The 18326-nt window shown below is 34.7% G+C and overlaps 1 protein-coding gene across 1 annotated transcript; it reads right to left on the bottom strand.

Annotated features, from left to right (window-relative positions):
• Positions 1 to 260: 260 nt before the first annotated feature.
• On the bottom strand, positions 261 to 15749 carry LOC114184827 (glutamate receptor 2.8-like). Its single transcript, XM_028072142.1, has 5 exons — positions 15488 to 15749; positions 1942 to 3188; positions 1525 to 1834; positions 1031 to 1428; positions 261 to 800 (listed from the first exon to the last, which is right to left on the bottom strand). Exons 1-5 carry the CDS (start codon positions 15741 to 15743, stop codon positions 429 to 431), a joined length of 2583 nt encoding a protein of 860 aa, XP_027927943.1. The 5' UTR covers positions 15744 to 15749; the 3' UTR covers positions 261 to 428.
• Between the last annotated feature and the right edge of the window lie 2577 nt (positions 15750 to 18326).

Here is an 18326-nt window from a genome sequence, read left to right as displayed (position 1 = left end):
AACTTATGGCGGTACTTGAAATAAAGCTGAGCATTCATTGTGGCTTAATCTAATCATACAATTTCAGAAATTGTCAACAGCTGAACACACAATTATATTTGCTAATAATTGGTATAGAACACGCTTGTTGTGCATTCCAGCAAGATGCATATTCTTGGACTGAAAATGAAATTCCCAAACAAATCAAAGTTATGAAGGAGTGCTGCTAATTAAGGGCTAAACATAATAAAAAAATTGAGTTTTATTAACTTAAACTTCTGTTTATTAATACAAGAACTGTACAGTGATATTTATAACATCACTTTTCCTTTGCATCAGTTACATTAGCAGTAAGTTATAACTTATGCTTGGTCATTTTATGTCACTGTCTGTTTTACAACACCACTTTTCTTTCCACTCCTCAACCAGGTACACCCTTTTACACATGTTTAAACTTGAGTTGGTGGAGCAACAACACTTTCTGCAACATCACTTACTTTTCTTGATATTCTTCTCTTTGCCTGGTTACACTGTTGAATGATCATTGCGGTTAGTCTCCAGATTGTTTTCTCTTCACTGTTTGCATAATTCGTACGGAAAATGTAAACCAAGAGAGAAAATGTTGATGTGCCTGCTGTGAATATGAAGAGGACCCAGAAGCTGTTCGGGCTAAGGCTTGCAGTTTCTCCATTTACATCTGTGTCTTCACATTCCTCTAATGCAAGCATTTTGTTCTCTAATTCACGTACCTTCCCGGTTTCTACTAAATCGAGAAGTGCTTTGTTTACATCAGGAATAAATGGAGACCCCCTTGGAAATGCCTAACACACGCAACACAGAAAGAGTTAAACAAACTTCCATAACCAAAGAAAGAGACTTGTAACACACTCCTTATTGTTGGTTAAACTTTATCATCAGGAACTATAAAATCATGAGTGAAATCTTTCAGTGAAAAGTGTTTCGCCAACAAATAGTATATTTTAGAAGAATCTATTAGAAAGTAGATTGTTTGCATAAATAATAGGCATGAGAATATTGTTGCATCACATACAAATCCAAATCCTCCAATTTTGTACGAGGGTCTGGCTTGAATAAACTCATTACAGTACTTTGATACGAAAATTTTGGCTGTAGGAACTTCAAGAAAGGCAGATCCTATTTCTTTTCTTCTGAGAGCTTCAGCAAACTCTTCAAGTTCTCCATAATTCCTCATGTTTTCAGGGTGGAACTGTAACACTTCCTGCACATAATGTTTCACGAAGGATCCTGAACTGTATCCAACCTTGATATTTCTATTCCGTAGCTGATCAACATCATCTATAGTTGGTTCGAGCTGTTCAGCAGTTAGCATGCTGGCAAGGTTAGCTGTATAAGTCTGTGTTAGGATAAGTGCCACAAACAACCAAACCACCATAACCATCTTTGATAAATTGCTATGTAGCTTGTCTCCTATTTTCAGTCAAATGAACCAAATTAGAATTAGCCAAGTACTCAACAAAGCGATAAATGATGGCATGCAAGAACATAGAATTTTAAATTAAGTACCATCTAACTTGATTAGAGGGGTCAATGCCAACCAAGCCATGGTCCCAGTTTGATTCAGCATGGAACCTGTAATTTCAGGACTGTGGCGTCTTTCCAACATCCAAAGAATAAAGCCATTGTAGATAACCATGGCCAGTATTAGAACCCACATACTCTTTGTAAAAGGTTTAAAAAATAACCAAGCTCTATGATCCACTTTTGATTTAAGGGGAACTACCATCACCACTCCCGGATCAGTGTATGGCTGAGTGAATTCTGCGTACTGATATCGATATGAAATTATGGCCACATCAATTACTGCATCAAAATTCTGTTTCATGCATGCACAAATGAAGATGGGGGAACAAGTGTCAGTAGCCAGCATTAAGAGAAAGACTTGGTATAGGCTAGCAAATAATACTATATAATAAGTCTTACCTTTAAGTAAACTTGCTTCACCAAATTATCGTATGTGTCATTGAAAGGATAAAATTTGTAGGGCAAATAATAGGGCAGCAACTTCATAGTTGCGTTAAACAGATCAATGGTGAATCCTTGAAAGGTGGTGGTATTTTCTGTTTGGTCCTGAATTACAGTTATGAATTGTTTCAATGTGCCCAAAACGGAGACCCCAATTCTTAGTGGGTTATCTGATGATGGAAGGGTCCATCCTCTTGGAGTTCCCCAAGGTCTTCCTGGCCATAAAACTTGTCCAAGTTCCTTCATTGAAGAATTGAAAGCAGCATTTTGGCCTATAATATTTGAGAAACCTAGTCCATTTGTCCAGAACCCAATTTCCTTACAATCTTTCCCCATCACATTGATGATCTGAAAAGTATCTGAAGGATCTAACTTTTGGTCACTGAAATGAATTTTTCCACTTAAGCCAGTAAAATTATTAAGCAGAATCTTATCCAGTAACGTTTGATCCTTTTTGTTGTTTGCTTGGATCATGGATAGAGCAAGAGTCCATGCAGCATCATAAGCACGTGCTGCAAATATCCCAGGTTCATTGTTAAGCTCATGAGGGTTCTCTGAGCTAAACTTTTTTCTAAATTTGAAGTAGAAGTCCTCGTATTGAAGCCCTATTTCTGGGAAGTAGCTCTTTACTCCAATTATCCCTTGCATTGAGGATATAATGGAAGAGTTCAAGGAATGGACAAGACTTGTAAGAGGATCAGTAACGATCCACACATAACCTTTCTCCACCATTTTCAATTCCTTTGCAGTTTGAAACAGGTTTATGGCCAAAGGAAGTGACAAATTAACAATAAAAACTCTGCAATAACCATCCCTAAGCTTCTCCAGTTCTTGAGACAGAGAAGAGGAGGTTAACGGAGGGATGGTCAAAACATTGCTTACAAGAACACCTGCCACACTGAAATCTCTGTAGAGATGAGAGAACATTCTTGTGGATGAAGAATCGGTATCATCGTATATTATGTTAACGTTGTACCATTCAAAGGAATGCACAATAGCTGCTACTGCTTTCATCTGCATAAACTGATTAGGTGAGACTTGAACAAGGTAGGGCAACTTCAAAGTTGACCAGTTTGGAGTTGCATCAGCTAGAGATATAACTGGGGTCATATTTTGGCTACAAATATCAGCCACTAAGGTTGTCTCTTTCCATGTTTCAGGTCCTATAATTGCTTCCACTTTCTGTGTATCGATAAGATCTCTAGCTGCAGAAGAAGGATGGGAATTGTTAGACATAGCTCAGAAAGATCTTGATAATTGTTTGAATAAACTGTCATAAACACTTTAAAAATAGAATGAAAATATAACATGAAATGAATTAGAACTAATTTTTGAAGAAGTGAAATATTTTTGAGAGAAGCTAAATGAATTAAGCTAACTTTAAGAGAAGCTAAATGAAAACAATTTCTCCCATAAAGTAAATCAGTTTATTTATAGAATACAACTATATAATATACCTTTTATCTGTTAATTTCTATAAATATTTATAGAAAACAAAAATCAACCAGATGACCCCTTACTAGAAAATCCCACTATAATCTCATTTCTGACACCAATCTTCGGTCTGAAGCCAAAACATGAGTGTTTCATGGAAAACAAAAAGGTTGGATAAATCAAAGATCACTTTATTCGAGAAGAAGAAAGGGAGGAAAGAAGTGAAAACATTTCATAACAGTTCTGATGAAAATGAAGCTTCTGCTTACACACGAAAAGATGTAACAGAAATTGTTGTAAAATCTGACACTCAAACTCTTATTTTGCTTTTATCAATATTTAAATGATGAAAATATATACAACTAATTATTCTAAAATCAAATTGTGTAAATATCTGCATATAGGACTCATGGAAAGAGTGGTTTGGAAATTTTGCTAGCCATTAAAAACCATTTTGGATTTTAGAGGAAGACCGACAAGTGTGACCTGGCCGGCTTTATTTATATATATAAAATAACGACAACAGCCTTAATTGTACATACAAATATTTAATTTATTGATTTTTATATTAAACTTGAACCTTAACTCTATATGCTATTTATAAAGAATATACAAAAATCTTAACCGGTCAATTCTTTGGTCCTCCATTAGCTCGTCATAAATATCAATGAGGAAGTTATCATGTCTATCAAAGAAGAAATGAGCAAACAAATGAGGGAGGAGACGAGGGAGGAGATTAAGAAGGAGATGAAGAAGGAGTACTTTGATATGAAGGAACAATTGTTAGCAGACATGAGAGCAGAGTTAATCTCTCCCTCAGCTTAGCCTTGTAATCTCCCTCAACAACCTTCTCTTAATTGTATAAGCACAAAGGGGAGTTGTGATGTTCCTCCCGAAGAAGTTTCTCTCACTATTGATGCAGATTACGAGCTGTTCATTTATGCTCTCCTACAATGCTTGGTGACTTTAAGTAATTTGTCTAATTATATTGTTTTTGCATGTATTTGTTTTAGACTAATTGTATTATGAGATTTATTTTACAAATATTATTTGGTTACCTTAGGTAAAATGTATACATTGGGATCAACCATACACCATGCAACCATTGCCGATGATATGATGAGGGTAGTGGTTGTAGATGTTCGAGATGCTACTGCTCGAGTCCCTATCCTCACTCAAGAGGTTAGATAGTAGGGCAAGCCCCTGGAAATATTTATCCTTTGGCCAGTTAGATTAGCAAAAGCAATTACAAAGGAAGTAATTGTCCTTACTTGTTTTAATTATGCATTTATTTATATCGGTGTATACTAATGTTATTTTATACTTTAAATATGTATAGCAGATTGGAGGACAAGAAAAGGAAGATGTGAATGAATCGTTACCACAGCCGAAAATTCTAGAACGACTTGGTGCAATGGTAACGACTATCATCTTGCAACCTATACAATTAGAAATGCCTCCCAAGCCACAAATAGGACATTTAGCATCCCTTTTTTTATATGTCAAAAGGATATTTTTGAAGTTCTCTCTGGCACTGATATGTTATGTATATCAATAATACAACTTTTGTTGTTGTAAGTAAACCTTTATTACTTTTATGAAGTTTGAATATATTCAATATGTTATTCTAATATTGTTTATTTTTAATGTTTAAGATATTTACATTGTAGATGCATTGAGAGGAAGAATGATCACATATATGGGTTTATTGACCCTATTGCCATTCAAGGCGTTGGGAATAAAGGTGAAGAGGTTCAAAAGTACCTATTAGAAGCCTTTGATGTGGGGAAAAAAGAAGTGTACTTAGCACCTTATTTGCAGCAGTAAGTATATATTTTATACATTAAATTATATTTATGTAAAACTTATATGTCACTAGTGCAGAATTGCATTTTTACCTCGTCTTATAGGCCTCGGTTGGCAAGGAACTGAAGCATATAATGGCGCGATGGCATTTTTGCAATTCCATGCAACTTTTATGCCTCGGTTCAAGTAAAACCTGAAGCCAAAAGGTGTTATAGGCTTCAGTTCAAATAAAACCGATGCCAAAAGGTGTTATATGCTTCGATTGAACATACCCGAAGCCAAAAACGTGGCCAGAAATTTCAAAAATGCCATTACTTGTTATGTCTTTGGCCTCGGGTGGCAGTGAACCGGGGCCAAATAGCACTATATGCCTCAGTTATCAATTGAACCGAGGCCATATAGTTTAATTAGGGCACAAAAACGCGAATCCCTCTTCTTCTTCCTCTCACGCGCTGCATCTCGTCCATCTCTCTCTGCAACTATTCCGGCGACACCACCACGCGAGCTCTACTTGATCTTCCACCATCGTTGTGCTCCCACCGTCACGTCTTGCCTCTGGCCACGCTACTCAGGCCAGTCGTCCCTCTGATTGGACAGTGTCTCTCTCTCTCTGCAACTATTCTGACGACCCTCCACCACCACGTAAGCCCCTCTTCTTCTTCCACCAACGTTGTGTTGCCACCGAACTGTCTCGCCTCCGGCCATGCTGCTCCGGCCACCGTCGCTGCACCTCTTTTTCCTGCACCTCCATTTCGTGCACGAACATTTTCCTTTTTTCCCGTAATTATCGCGTCGCGGTTCCTCCATGGTAAATTTCCAACGCGTTTTTGTTTGGTTTTCCATTTTGTATATGTTAATTTTCAATTTTAGTTATTGTAAGTGTTAATTTGCATTGAGATTGAAATTGTTTGGAGTGTTTTGATTAATTTTGTGAGAGAATTGAATCTCAATTTAAGAGCATTGTGTCTTCAAATGTAGAGCATTAAGTCTGAATTTAAGAGAATTGTAAGAACACTATAATTAAATAGGTAATATATGATATTAAGAAAATTGTTGTTTTTGCTTTTATTTATTACTTATGACTTTCTCTTGTGTTTTTTGTTATCTCTTTTAGCTCTTGACGTGTTGAATTGCATCATCTTCCAGTGTCATCTGCTTTTTACACGCTCCCAGGTTCCTAATTCTAATATTTTCCTATGATGCCAATATGTTGTTTGCTTTATATATATGATTAATTATTTGTTAAAAAATGTTGTTTGCTTTTCTTATATGTGAGTTAGCCTTAGTTTCCCGTTTGAGATTCAATACGAAAATTATGTATTGTCCCTAAGTTTTCATTTTGAAAAAACTACATATTTTTTTAAAATTAGATATAAGGGGATACAATACTAATAATTTAAATGTATTGAATCTTGAATTGTCCAATTGGACAGTTTAAGAGGATTAATATATATATATATATATATATATATATATATATATATATATATATATATATTTATTTATTTAAAATACATATCTTAAAATTCATGAATATTAATCAATTGTGTTTTGTATTGATCTTCGGGTGCATATTTGATTGTGGTTTATAATCACTTTCATTTCGTGAATCCTGAAGGTCAATGCGAAATGCTGGCAACATTTCGTGAAATTTAAGATATGTATTTTAAAAGTAATATGTACCAGTAAAATAAAGAAAGTGAATCTTCTTAAATGGGATAGGGTCACACCTTGATTACGACGTGAGCATTGATTCAAAGATTACTGAAATTGTTCATGCAATTTCAGTATGGATCGAGATTGGATTAATTTACCACGTATCAGCGCTCAGTATGAGAATGAAGTAGAAGAATTTAAAAAATTTGCGCAACGTTATGAGGGGAGAAGTGATGATGAGGTGAAGTTCAGATGTCCTTGTGTCAACTGTTTGAATGGAAGAAAATTGAATGCAACTCAAGTTAGGGAACATCTTATTTGTGATGGTTTCCTTAGAAGTTATACAATATGGATGGCACGACGAATTAATACACATTCCAACTATTTCTCGAACTGAATATCTTGTCGATTCCTCCATGAAAGAGCAACGGGAAGAGTGATGTGAAGAGCGAGTAGAAGAAGACAATATGGGGGACATGATACGAGATGTTGGCGCAGAAGCTTTTGCACAAGCGCATGTGTATGAGACGATGTCTACTGATGTGAAAATTCCATTGTATGTTGGTTCAACTAAGTTCACGCGATTATCAGCGGTTTTAAGACTTATGAATTTGAAAGCGACCAATGGTTGGACAGATAAAAGCTTCACAGAATTGCTCGTGCTCTTGAATAAAATGCTCCCGAAGGAAATACTCTACCCACTTGAAACTATGACGCCAAGAAAATTCTTTGTCCGATGGGTATGGAGTATAAAAGGATACACATATGTCCTAATGATTGCATATTATACAGAAAATAATTTGAAGATTTGAAAAAATGTCCAAAGTGTGGGTCATCACGGTTCAAGCAGAAAAGAAACAATGAAGATAATGGTCAAATAGAGAAGGAAGGATCTGCTTTGAAAGTAGTCTAGTACCTTCCAATTGTGCCCAGACTTAAGCGTTTGTTTGCAAATCCTAAAGACACTAAAAACCTTAGATGACATGCAACTGAGAGAAGATGTGACGGACTCCTTCATCATCCAGCTGATTCAATGCAATGGAAAAATATTGATCAGGAATTTCCCAAGTTCAGTGAAGAATGTAGAAATATTCGTTTTGGCTTAGCTACCGATGGAATGAATTCAATTGGTAATTTAAGTACAAACCACAGTTGTTGGCCCGTTATATTATTCATTTACAACTTATCTCCTGGACTCTGTATGAAAAGAAAGTACATGATGTTGTCTATGATGATATCTGGTCCAAAGCAGCCTGGAAATGACATAGATGTATATCTCAATCCTCTAGTTGAAGACTTGAAATTGTTATGGGTTGATGGTATTGAAGTTTTTGATGTTGTTGCTTCTAAAACTTTCATGATGCATGCAATGTTATTTTGCACCATTAATGACTTTCCAGCTTATGGTAATTTGTCAGGGTACAGTGTCAAGGGTCATAAAGCATGTCCTATATGTGAACAAAACACAGCATCTCATCAGTTGAAAAACGGAAGGAAGACCGTGTATCTGCGCCATCGAAGGTTAAGCTAATCATCCTTATCGAAGGTTAAAGAAAGCATTCAATGGACATTAAGAGAATGACAAAGCACCAACTCCATTAATTGGAATTCAAATTCATGAAAAAGTTAATAAAGTACATCATGTATTTGGTAAAACGTCCAAGAAGTCACTGCATCGAGCCCTTGGAAGAAAAAATCAATATTCTTTGACCTTCCATATTAGTCGAAGTTAGAAGTTAGGCATTGCATAAATGTCATGCATGTATAGAAGAATGTGTGTAATAGCTTGATTGGTACACTACTTAACATTCAGGGAAAGACAAAAATGGAGTAAATGCTCGTTTGGATTTGGTTGAAAAAAAGATCCGTGAAGACTTGGCACCAAGGGAGGTTTGGTAGGCGTACTTATTTGCCCCCTGCATGTTACACTATGTCCAGACAAGAGAAGATAAGATTTTACTTATGTTTAAAGGGTGTCAAAGTACCTCAAGGATACTCTTCAAATATTCAGAGTTTAGTGTCCATGCAAGACTTGAAGCTTGTTGGCCTAAAGTCTCACGATTGTCACATCTTAATGCAATAATTGTTACCTGTGGCTATTCGTGGAATTTTACCCAAAAATGTTAGACAAACTATAATGTGTTTGTGTGCATTATTCTCTTCAATTTGTAGCAAAGTCATTGATCCTTTAAAGTTAGATGAACATCAAGCCGAAATTGTTATCATCTTATGTCAGCTAGAGATGTTTTTCCCTCCATCATTTTTTGACATCATGGTACATTTACTTGTTCATCTGGTGAGAGAAATCAAGTTTTGTGGACCAGTATACTTAAGATGGATGTATCCCATTGAACGTTACCTGAAGATTTTGAAAGGGTATGTGAAAAATCAATATCGTCTAGAAGCTTCAATGATCGAAAGATATATTGCTGAAGAAAGTGTCAAGTTTTGTTCAGATTACATGGCAAAAGGAAAACTGATAGGAGTTCCTCACAGATCATGGTTGAATAGGTGTTCTATAAGTAACATCATCCGAGGTGTGAGTATGATTACCAAAGATCGCGAAAAGTTGATGCAAGCACACCTATACATATTGAACAACACAAATGAGGTAATGCCTTACTTATCTGCACACAAAGTCATTGTGAAAGAGAACAATCCAAGACAATCAGAGAAATGACATTTGATGGAGCATAATAGAACATTCATGCCTTGGTTTAAATCTGAGATTTTGAAAGATTCACAATGCTTTGAGACTTTGATGTGGTTAGCAAATGGGTTGAAATTTGACGTCATCTGTTGTACAGGTTATGAAATCAATAATTGCACATTCTATACAAAGTCTCTAGATGATAAAAGCATAGTACAAAATAGTGAAGTCAGTCTTGAAGCTGAGTCGCTACAATTTTCTACATCTAAAGATCAAAATCCCGTAGTAGGATCAATGACATACTATGGTGTAATACAAGAGATATGAGAGGTTGATTATACCATGTTTACTATTCCACTGTTCAAATGTAAGTGGATTGACAATAAGAGTGGTGTCAAAATAGATGAATCAGGAATGACTCTAGTGGATTTTCGAAAGATGGGTTATCGAGACGAGCCATTTATCATGGCACAACAAGCATATCAGGTTTTCTATGTTAAAGATCCTGTGTTTGAACATTGGTTTGTCGCTCTTCATGGAGAAAAACAGATTGATCCTAATGAAGAGAATATGAGTGATCTTAATATTGTTGTCACCCACCCATTTAGAAGAACGGTAAATGTTGATGAAATCCATCTAGTTGATGATGTACATGCAATTCGAGAAGATCACGATGAAGGAATATACACATGACCAATCAATAACTTTATGTATGAATTTCATGTTCTTGTTAAAATTAGGTGTTTTGTTAAATAATTTTTTATATATTATTTTATATGTTGCTTATTAATGTTTTTTTATGTTTTCATTTCACAGATACATGGCTGAACATTATACTTCATCAGAGGATGAAGCACCTACTAAGAGACCCACCAAAGGAGCCACTAGGTTGAGAGAGCTCTTAATTAGAAGAGCTAAAGGTCAGAAAACACATGTTGATATTAACGTCGACACTAGCCTAGTGGTCGTTATGGGGATGTCTTCAAAAGCTATTTAGGAATGTTGGTACGAGAGAGAATATCAATCCTTACGCCATCTTTTGATCATGTCACTGAAGTTGATCCGGAAATGATATGGCAAGATTTATTGGTCACTTAACATTATACTTTGGTTTTGTTGATAATATGATAAATATTGTTGATGACATTTTCTATATTGTAGCTAACATTTGATATTCCAAATGTGGCGACGCTTAAACAAAAATGTTTGTCATCAGTGACTGAGAAATTTTGTGGTTTTAAGACCAAGTTGACGTCTAGGTATGTCTTTGGATATAAAAAGAATGAAAACTCATTGTTGAAATACACTTGGATTGATGAAGACACATGGAGTCAGTTTCTTGAGCTTCGGACATATGAGGGATGACAGGTATGTTTATTTGAAATTATCAATAGCACAATTGATAATTATGCAAAATTTTAACTAATTCATAAAGTGAGTTTTATATGTTACAAGTAAAGAGAAAAAAGGCTCAAAGCATAAGTGCTCAAAATAAAAACCTGCACATATGATCTCGTGGTGGGTATAGAAAACTTGAAGAGAAGATAATGACAGAAAAGAAAAAATCTAGGCCCCCACCTTCTGAGGGTGAAGATATTGAGCCTCCTTCACCACCATCACGTCATTAAAAGTGGAAGTTAGCCCGTTTACGCTCATCGGGCAACTACACTTCTGAATCTGCACGAGAAATCTCTGAGAAAATTGTAAGATAGAATTCTTATCTAAATAGCTCGTTCATGTTTTATATTGTATTTTTTTATAAATTTTTTTGTTACATTGTAGGATTCGTTTGTTGAGCAGACCTCCCAAAGAGGATTCATTCCAGAAGGTCGTCATGACATACTTGCTGCTGCAATTGGATTACCTGAGCACCCTAGACGTGTGCGTGGTGCTGGATCAAGAGTCGGCATACGCCAATTTTTTGGTTCCTCCTCTCATTAGTCTTCATGCAGTCATGGTGCTGATTATGAACAAAGAATGAAGGAAATGATCACGACGCAGGTGAGAGAAGAACTTATGCGCCAATTTGAGCATTATGGCATTCGTTCGCCAATGGATCCTCCGCTAGAACTAGACCCATTTGTGCCTCCCACGGGTAAATTTGTTTTCTATAAGTTATGAATTGAATAAATGATATTTAATAATGTAATTGAATAACATTAATAAATCACTGACTCTAACAGGTAGAAGCAGAAAAGGGAGTTGTTCAGCTCCACCTGGGGATGACATGGATGACACTCATCCATGTCAGCTATATATTTGGGATGGTATAGAGAAGACACTAGTGGCTCGTGGAAAAGTATTTGACGCAGCCACAGTTTTTCATGGCATGGAGTTATCAGAGGATGAGGTTAAGGTCACGGTAGAGGAGGTGTATACTGTGGCACAAGCATTCCAGTGTTTCCTCGCCTGGCCTAGAGATTTGGTTGTTACTAACACCCCCGGTACAGACTCTTAATCCCACAAATATACTACATTTTTAAGTTTACATGTTTATTATATTCAAACTTAAATTATATTCCATTTTAACTGAAATTCCATCAGTATAGGAAAAACCTCAATCAAAGAAGATTCTTCTCTCTTTGGACGATCCTCTTGGTGCATTGCTCCAACTTGCAGAAATCATAGCTGATAAGCCAATACAGGTTCCTTGGGATGCTAACATTTTTGGAAGAGATCTTGACATCCCACTTTACTTGCATTCCCAAGATGTCTTGGAGCTTGCACGGGGACAAGAGGAACTAAATATTACCATTATTCAGTTATGGATGGTGTAACTCTTTCAGTCATTATATATAGTTATATGATATATTTATCTATTTACTTATATCAAATCAATTTTATGTTTAAGTATTTGGCTAGTGTCATTGAAACTATGGGACTCAATGATGTATATGGGTGTAAACACCCAACTCACTCATGAAGGCAACAAGTTTGATGACATCCAATCATATGTGATTGGACGCTTTCAACGCGGAAAAGAAATTTATTTTGTCCCTTATGTTACTGGGTAAGTCATTTTTATTAACTTATGAATATAATATGTCATTTTAATGCATGACAACGAATTTATTTTCTTCTAGACATCATTGGCAATTACTTGTGGTTTCCCTAAGGGAGAACCTTGCTATGTGGTTTTGCTCTTTGCACCGCCCTCCCCCCAACCATCTTAGACAAGTGATAGATTGGTAAGAAACCTAATCTCAATCTTATGAAAATGACATGTTATATAAAAGTATCCTAACTTATTCCCTTTATCATAGTTCAATTATTGGACATAACATGTTGTTAGGGAGATCAACGGCTAAGGCAAAATGTCTTGTATGGTGTTCCCTCCAAGTTTGATATTTATATCCATATATTTATAATTGTTTGATTTGATTTTCTTCATTAATTGATTTTAATGTTGTTGATATAATGTAGTGTAATAGAAAAACCGGCTGATATGAGTGCGGTTACTATATAATGCAATGGATGACAACAATTGTGCGTACTCGTATTACAACTAATTGGGAAACAGTAATATAATTTTGAATTAAAAAAATTACTTTGCAATATTCTAAAGTTTGGTATACTAAAGTTGTCTTTCTATATACTAACTTAACTTAATGTCTTATTTTACAGACATTCAAGAGTCCTTTGCCAATTCTCGCAAAGTCCATAAAGTTTGGTAGGATAGCATGTGCAAAATTCATAATTCAAATGTACAATAGTATTGATTAGGATATATGTATTTGGATTGTGTATATTTCAATTATCTTTTAAATGTTTTTGGATTGTGGATGTTTGAGAAAATATTATCTTCTGGTTTGTGCTGCTGTGTGAAAAAATATGCAGGTTTAAATGTGGGAATCATAATAAAACAAAAAATTTATTTAAAAAAAAGCAGTAGAATAGGCCTCGGTTGTTACCTAGACTGAAGCAAAAAGGGATATATGGCCTCAGTTCTTACCATAACCGAGGCCAAAGAGTCTGCGAAAATTTTAATTAAAAAAAATATTTTTAACCTATGGCTTCGGTCCTAGCTGACCCGAGGCAGAAAAGGAGGGTATATGGCACCAGTTTGTTGACAACCGAGGCATAAAAGGGGGTATATGGCCTCGGGTAACAACCAAGGCCAAAAGGGGGTACCTTTTGGCCTCGCCCCAATATGTCTCGGTTCCAGAACCGAGGCAAAATGATGAAAATAATCAGGGCAAAAAGCCCTTATTGCACTAGTGTGTGTATAATGGTATTTGAATCTACAGGGGTCACTGGTAATTGCTAGTAATTCTTCCTCATAAGTCTCTTATGGTTCTCTTGTGTTCATTACACAAGAAGACTAACACTTTGAAAATTAAAAGTACATTACAAGTGTAAGTTATTTTTATTAACTTATTTTTTGTGTTAATTTTACTAAGTTCCATACTAGACATAATTTCAATGTACATTAACTTTTACAAAGTGGTTAAGGCTCATTCCAAGTTGCAGGGACAACAAATCGCTTCTAGAAAGAAGTTACAGTTCATTGTGCCAACTGTAAGTAGTTAATCTTCATATTTTTGAAATACAATTATCGAATTTATGATATTATATGAATTTAACTTGTAGCGCTCACATCAACCAGGGAGCTATGAGTGTGGATATTATATCAAGAGGCACATGCATAAAATTATATATGCAAACATTGTTGACTCATAGGATATGGTAATATGTACAATTTATAAATCACATCTAAAGTATTTATCACTAAAAGATTGTTAACTCAAATTGTTCATACCGTAGATTTTCAATGACATGTCTCCAATGGATCAAGGAGTCTTGAAGGAAGTTTGTGAGTAGTGGGCTTCGTTTCTTTTAACTATTTATAGAAGATGATGTTAGGTATTCTATGAGCTTTCATATAAATCATAGATGTTTAGTCATTCGGTTTTGAGTTGTATTATATTTCATATGAACATTAGATTGTATTTCATGTAAATATTTGATTGAACAAAAATTGTTGTATGGGTGTTCTAGGTGATTTTATATATAGGTTTTTGTATGTGGTAGAAAGAATAAACAAATTGTTCATAAAAACAATATCACTTTTTATACTGGTTATCGTCACAATAGGTATAAAAGACAGGTTTTTTTTTTATATCAATTGGAACTATAACCGGTATAGTAAGTTATTTTTCCTTATACAACTTTCCTTTCCAAGTGCATCTTCTATACTAGTTATAGAAATGGTATAGAAACATGTTTTTTTTATACATGTCATGGAACCGACATAGAAAGTTGAAACTTTCTATACCATTTGTATCAATACTGATTCTAGAACCAGTATCAAAAATTCTTTTTAACCGGTATAAAAAACCTATTTTCCACTAGTGATTTTATTAATCCTTAAATATCTGCTAGTAAAAAAGTCAAAAAAATTTTGGATTGTGAAAATTTAGGGGGAGTAAATTTTCAAAATATATAAATTTTTGAATTTGATTATATCATAAAAAATGAGCCAATGATTTACACAATTTATTTTTATAGATTATTCCTTACTTTAAGAAATTTTGTTTCCTTAATTTAATTTTGCATGACTTAATGAAAATATTATTCTTGACAACAAGGATATTTCCTACATATTTATTCCATTCTTCTTTGACGGCTTAATAATAAGATGCTTCTTTTAATTTACATTTCAACTTTTATCTATCTATTAAAAGTACGAAAAACTTCAGTTATGCTTGTACATTAAAATTTATGCAATTTTTTTATTTGTCCGTTCTTTAAACACAAATTAACTTAAAACTCATTCATGTAATCTTTCAAACTTAATTGTCTATGATTTTGATTTATTAATAACATTTTTGCATTTCAGTTCAATCATTCATAATGTACAATTAAGCTAATAATTTATTATGATAGAGGGGTTATAATAGTTTTATGAAGTTGAATAGAATATGAAAGAATGAAAGAGTAGTGGGAAATAAGAAAGACCTGCTAGAGCAGCCTGAAGAGGATCAGCATGTGAGTCCCTTATCTGTAAACCAAAACTCTGATTGCTATAATGATAGAAATCTTCCATTGCCATCTTAACAGCTACTATCTCCTCTTTACCGTTCCGAGAGTTGTTGTCTGTAATAACTCCTATGGTACCCTTCATCTTCACATGCATGCCATCATCAACAGTTGTTTTTCCTAATGCAGTGCTCATCAAACAAAGAAGAGGAACAAGCACTTGCAAGCTATCCATAATACCAAACACCATCACTCTGGCTATGCATCATTCATATCCACACATTCCTATATAAATGTAGCCAAAAAATACTTGTCAAAGTCAATTCATTGAGTCAACCCTGAAGGAAGTTTAATGGAAAGAGTGGTAACTTGTCAAAAAATACCTGTCAAAGTCATCTTTGAGATATTTGTCTAATTATAGAATTTAAGATACTTGTCTAGTTATATAATTTAAGATTTTGAACTGAAAATATGTATTTGTATCTTTTATGATTTATAATTAATTTGTGTCGTATATTTTATATTTACTTTCAAATGAACCGAAAATATTTTTTTTTTCAAAAAACAATCAGAAAATAGTAATTAAATTTAAAGATAAAAAAATAATTAGTGTTAATATTGATTAAATTAGATACCATTCTATAAACTAAAAATTAATGATGTTTAAAATAATCTTTAATATTAATAAAAATTATAATTTGTTTGTGAATTAAAGTCTAAATATATCTTTGATATCAACTACTAAAATTTTGACTATTTATTGATTCTAAATTAATCCCTATTAAACACTAAAAAATCTAACTTAATTGTAACCCTTGAATTAATATATCTCAATCAAGCAACGTGATCACTTAACCAAAATAGTCTTTCTTTCTACATATACGGGAGGTGAGTAGAAGTTGCCATCAACCCAAATAGCTCAAGTTGTTCTCCTTGACGTTGAGACTCAGCCATTAATTTAATTTTGTCTTAAAAGCTTTCACGTGTCTTAAAAGCATTACCTTGTGTTTGGTATGTATTTCAACGATGCTAAGAAATTAAAATGCATTGTATTTAAATTGCTTGTAATTAAATTTTATTTATTTTTTAAATAATTTGTTTAGGTAAAGAAATTAAAATACCTTACATTTCAACTTATTGTTTGGATAAAACAATTGAATTTCTTGTAAGATAAAATTTCAATTTAACAATATTTATTTTAAGTTTAATTATGTTTTGAGTTCATGATAAATTTGGAAACAGGTTCGACAACCCAGATGGGTCGGACGTGCTCGACGACCAAGTCGGGTCGGTCTGACACGATGACAAAGTCGGGTCGATCTGACACGACGACCCAAAAACGTTGGCCGGTCGCGAGACCTGGACAGGCTGGCCGATCGGAAAACTCAGACGGGTTGGACTAGCCCAACGGCCCATACGGGCCGATCGTGCTTATCAAGTATGTAGACCCGGCCCCACCTGGTCCGTTTGGGTCGTTGGCACAGCTTGGCCTCACTAGATCATCGGGCCCACCTAACACATTTGGGTAATTGGGCATGTTTGTATCATCGGATCCACTCGACCAATCTATGTTGTTGGGCCAGCTCGACCCAACTAAGTCGTCGAGTCGGTCGATACAGCTTAGGTCGTTGAGTCAATCATGCCTGCCTAGGTCGTCGAGCCAATTAGACCCGTCAAGGTCGTCGGGCTTGTGTAGGTCGTCGGATCCTTTAAGACGTTGAACCTTTCTAGGACACAAAGTCGGTCAGGCTTGTCAGATCGGTGGGCTAGTCGGTTTCGTCTCGATTGTAAGACTGATCGAGCCCGTACGAGTCGTTGGGTCGGTCAGGCTCATTCGAGTAGTTGAATCAGTCCAATTTGTACGGGTCGTTGGGTCTACCAACACCTATAGGTCGTTTGGCCTGCTCGGCCCATGTGGATCGCTGGGCCTGTTCGACCGGTTTGGTTCATCGGGCCCGCCCAATCCATCTTGATCGTCGGAGCCCGTCTTTTGTTATTAAGCTCACCCGACCTGTTTGGGTCATTTTGAGGGTAAGGTTGAGTGAGCATAATTTCAAATTCCACCTATTTTGAGGATATTTAAATTTCTACTAATTTAGCTAATTGAAATACTTCAAAAAAATGCTTGCATTTTAAATGCTTTTTAATTTCTCTATCCAAACAAAGTATTTCATTACAAAGAAATCTAAATTCTTCAAAAAAATGAATTGCTTCATTTAAATACCTTATCCAAACACACCATTAGGCTAAAAAATTGAGGACATTTGGGTGAAATTACCAACGCCTTGATTTTTAATAAAGCAGTTTTAAAGGTCATCAATTCTTAATTTTTTTAGCACATATCTAACCATAAGCTAAAGATAAGCTAAACATAATCATTGACATCACGATCTAGTGTATCTATTGCATCAGTCCATATTTGTACTCAGACCTTTGTAATGCAAATTCCTTAGAAATTAGGTTGTTAATTCATGTCTATAGCATTATATTTACCTTAGGTAATTCTATATGCTTGTAAACTTTTCATGTAAAAAATATATATTGATAAAGTTGGACGTTTTAATGTAGGAATGGATAAGAAAGCGTACATTTTTTAACATTTTATATTTTTAATTATGATAGATATTTATATTGTGTGGGGTTTCTTATCAAGAAAGTATGCATATTAATAGAACAAATTCTAGAGATGAAAAGGAGCATGTGATAGTTGAAAAATAGTATAATGTTGAAATGATTTTTTTTTTTCATTTTGTACTTTGAAAACCATGTCACTAACACAAAGAAAACAAACTTTTTATAATCGTTATTTTAAGTTTTT

This window comes from Vigna unguiculata, chromosome 5 (assembly GCF_004118075.2).
Source record: "Vigna unguiculata cultivar IT97K-499-35 chromosome 5, ASM411807v1, whole genome shotgun sequence".
NCBI lineage: Eukaryota > Viridiplantae > Streptophyta > Magnoliopsida > Fabales > Fabaceae > Vigna > Vigna unguiculata.
Note: the sequence above shows the minus strand (reverse complement) of the source record. Positions and strands in the feature narration are given on the sequence as shown.